The 683-nt window shown below is 53.7% G+C and overlaps 1 protein-coding gene across 1 annotated transcript in view; it reads left to right on the top strand.

Moving 5' to 3' along the window:
- Window positions 1–683, top strand: part of EMH_0078620 (RRM domain-containing protein, putative) — a gene marked incomplete at both ends in the record, with an annotated part of 3,356 nt that overhangs the window by 916 nt on the left and 1,757 nt on the right. Inside the window, one exon of the mRNA XM_013500027.1 lies at window positions 335–405. Coding sequence (XP_013355481.1) covers window positions 335–405 — 71 coding nt within the window. The remainder of the gene's footprint in view (window positions 1–334; window positions 406–683) is intronic.

The raw sequence follows: 683 nt of genomic DNA on the forward strand, positions 1-683 counted from the left end.
CGGGTCTAGGGGACAGGGACCAGGGCTGGGATCCGATCCCGCCGTCGTCTCCCCGCGTCCTTCAGCTTGCTGCTTTCGCTCCCCCGCTGCAGTTGTTGTGTGTTGCGTGCTGTACATACACCTCGTGGCTTCTCTTTTGTGAGGCATCTGGCTGCGTGGCGTCCAGCGAATTGCCGTTCAGTTGATGCTTTTCTCTGCGGTGTATGTACGGGGCTTTGGAGCAGAAGCCGACTGCTGCTGCATGCAGCATCTACGTTGCATGCAGTCTGCATGCAGCTTTATTTTATTTTCCCTCTAAGGATATTCTCGGGTGTATGCGGACCTCTTTCTGCAGATTTTGCGCCGTCATGAGTTTTTTGGACAGTATGGAAAAGTCCTCCAGATCGTCGTAAATAAAAACCAAGGGTCCGTTCTGCTGCTGTTGCTGCTGCTGTTGCTGCTGCTGTTGCTGCTATTGCTGCTGCTGCTGCTGTTGTTGTCATTGCTGCTGTCGCTGCTGCTGCTGCTGCTGCTGCTGTTTCTGTTGGCTGTTGTGTTTGAGGATGTGCTGGGTGTATTGGCCCTTGTGTGTTTTTCTGGAATTTCATTTGCGCTGTTGTCATGCTGTTGGTGCTGCACGAGACATATGGGGTTGCGATGGGGTGTACGTACACTGCAGGCACTGGGGGGGGCCTTCGTTTGCA

Source organism: Eimeria mitis, genomic scaffold, assembly GCF_000499745.2.
Source record: "Eimeria mitis Houghton genomic scaffold, Emh_scaff4932, whole genome shotgun sequence".
NCBI lineage: Eukaryota > Apicomplexa > Conoidasida > Eucoccidiorida > Eimeriidae > Eimeria > Eimeria mitis.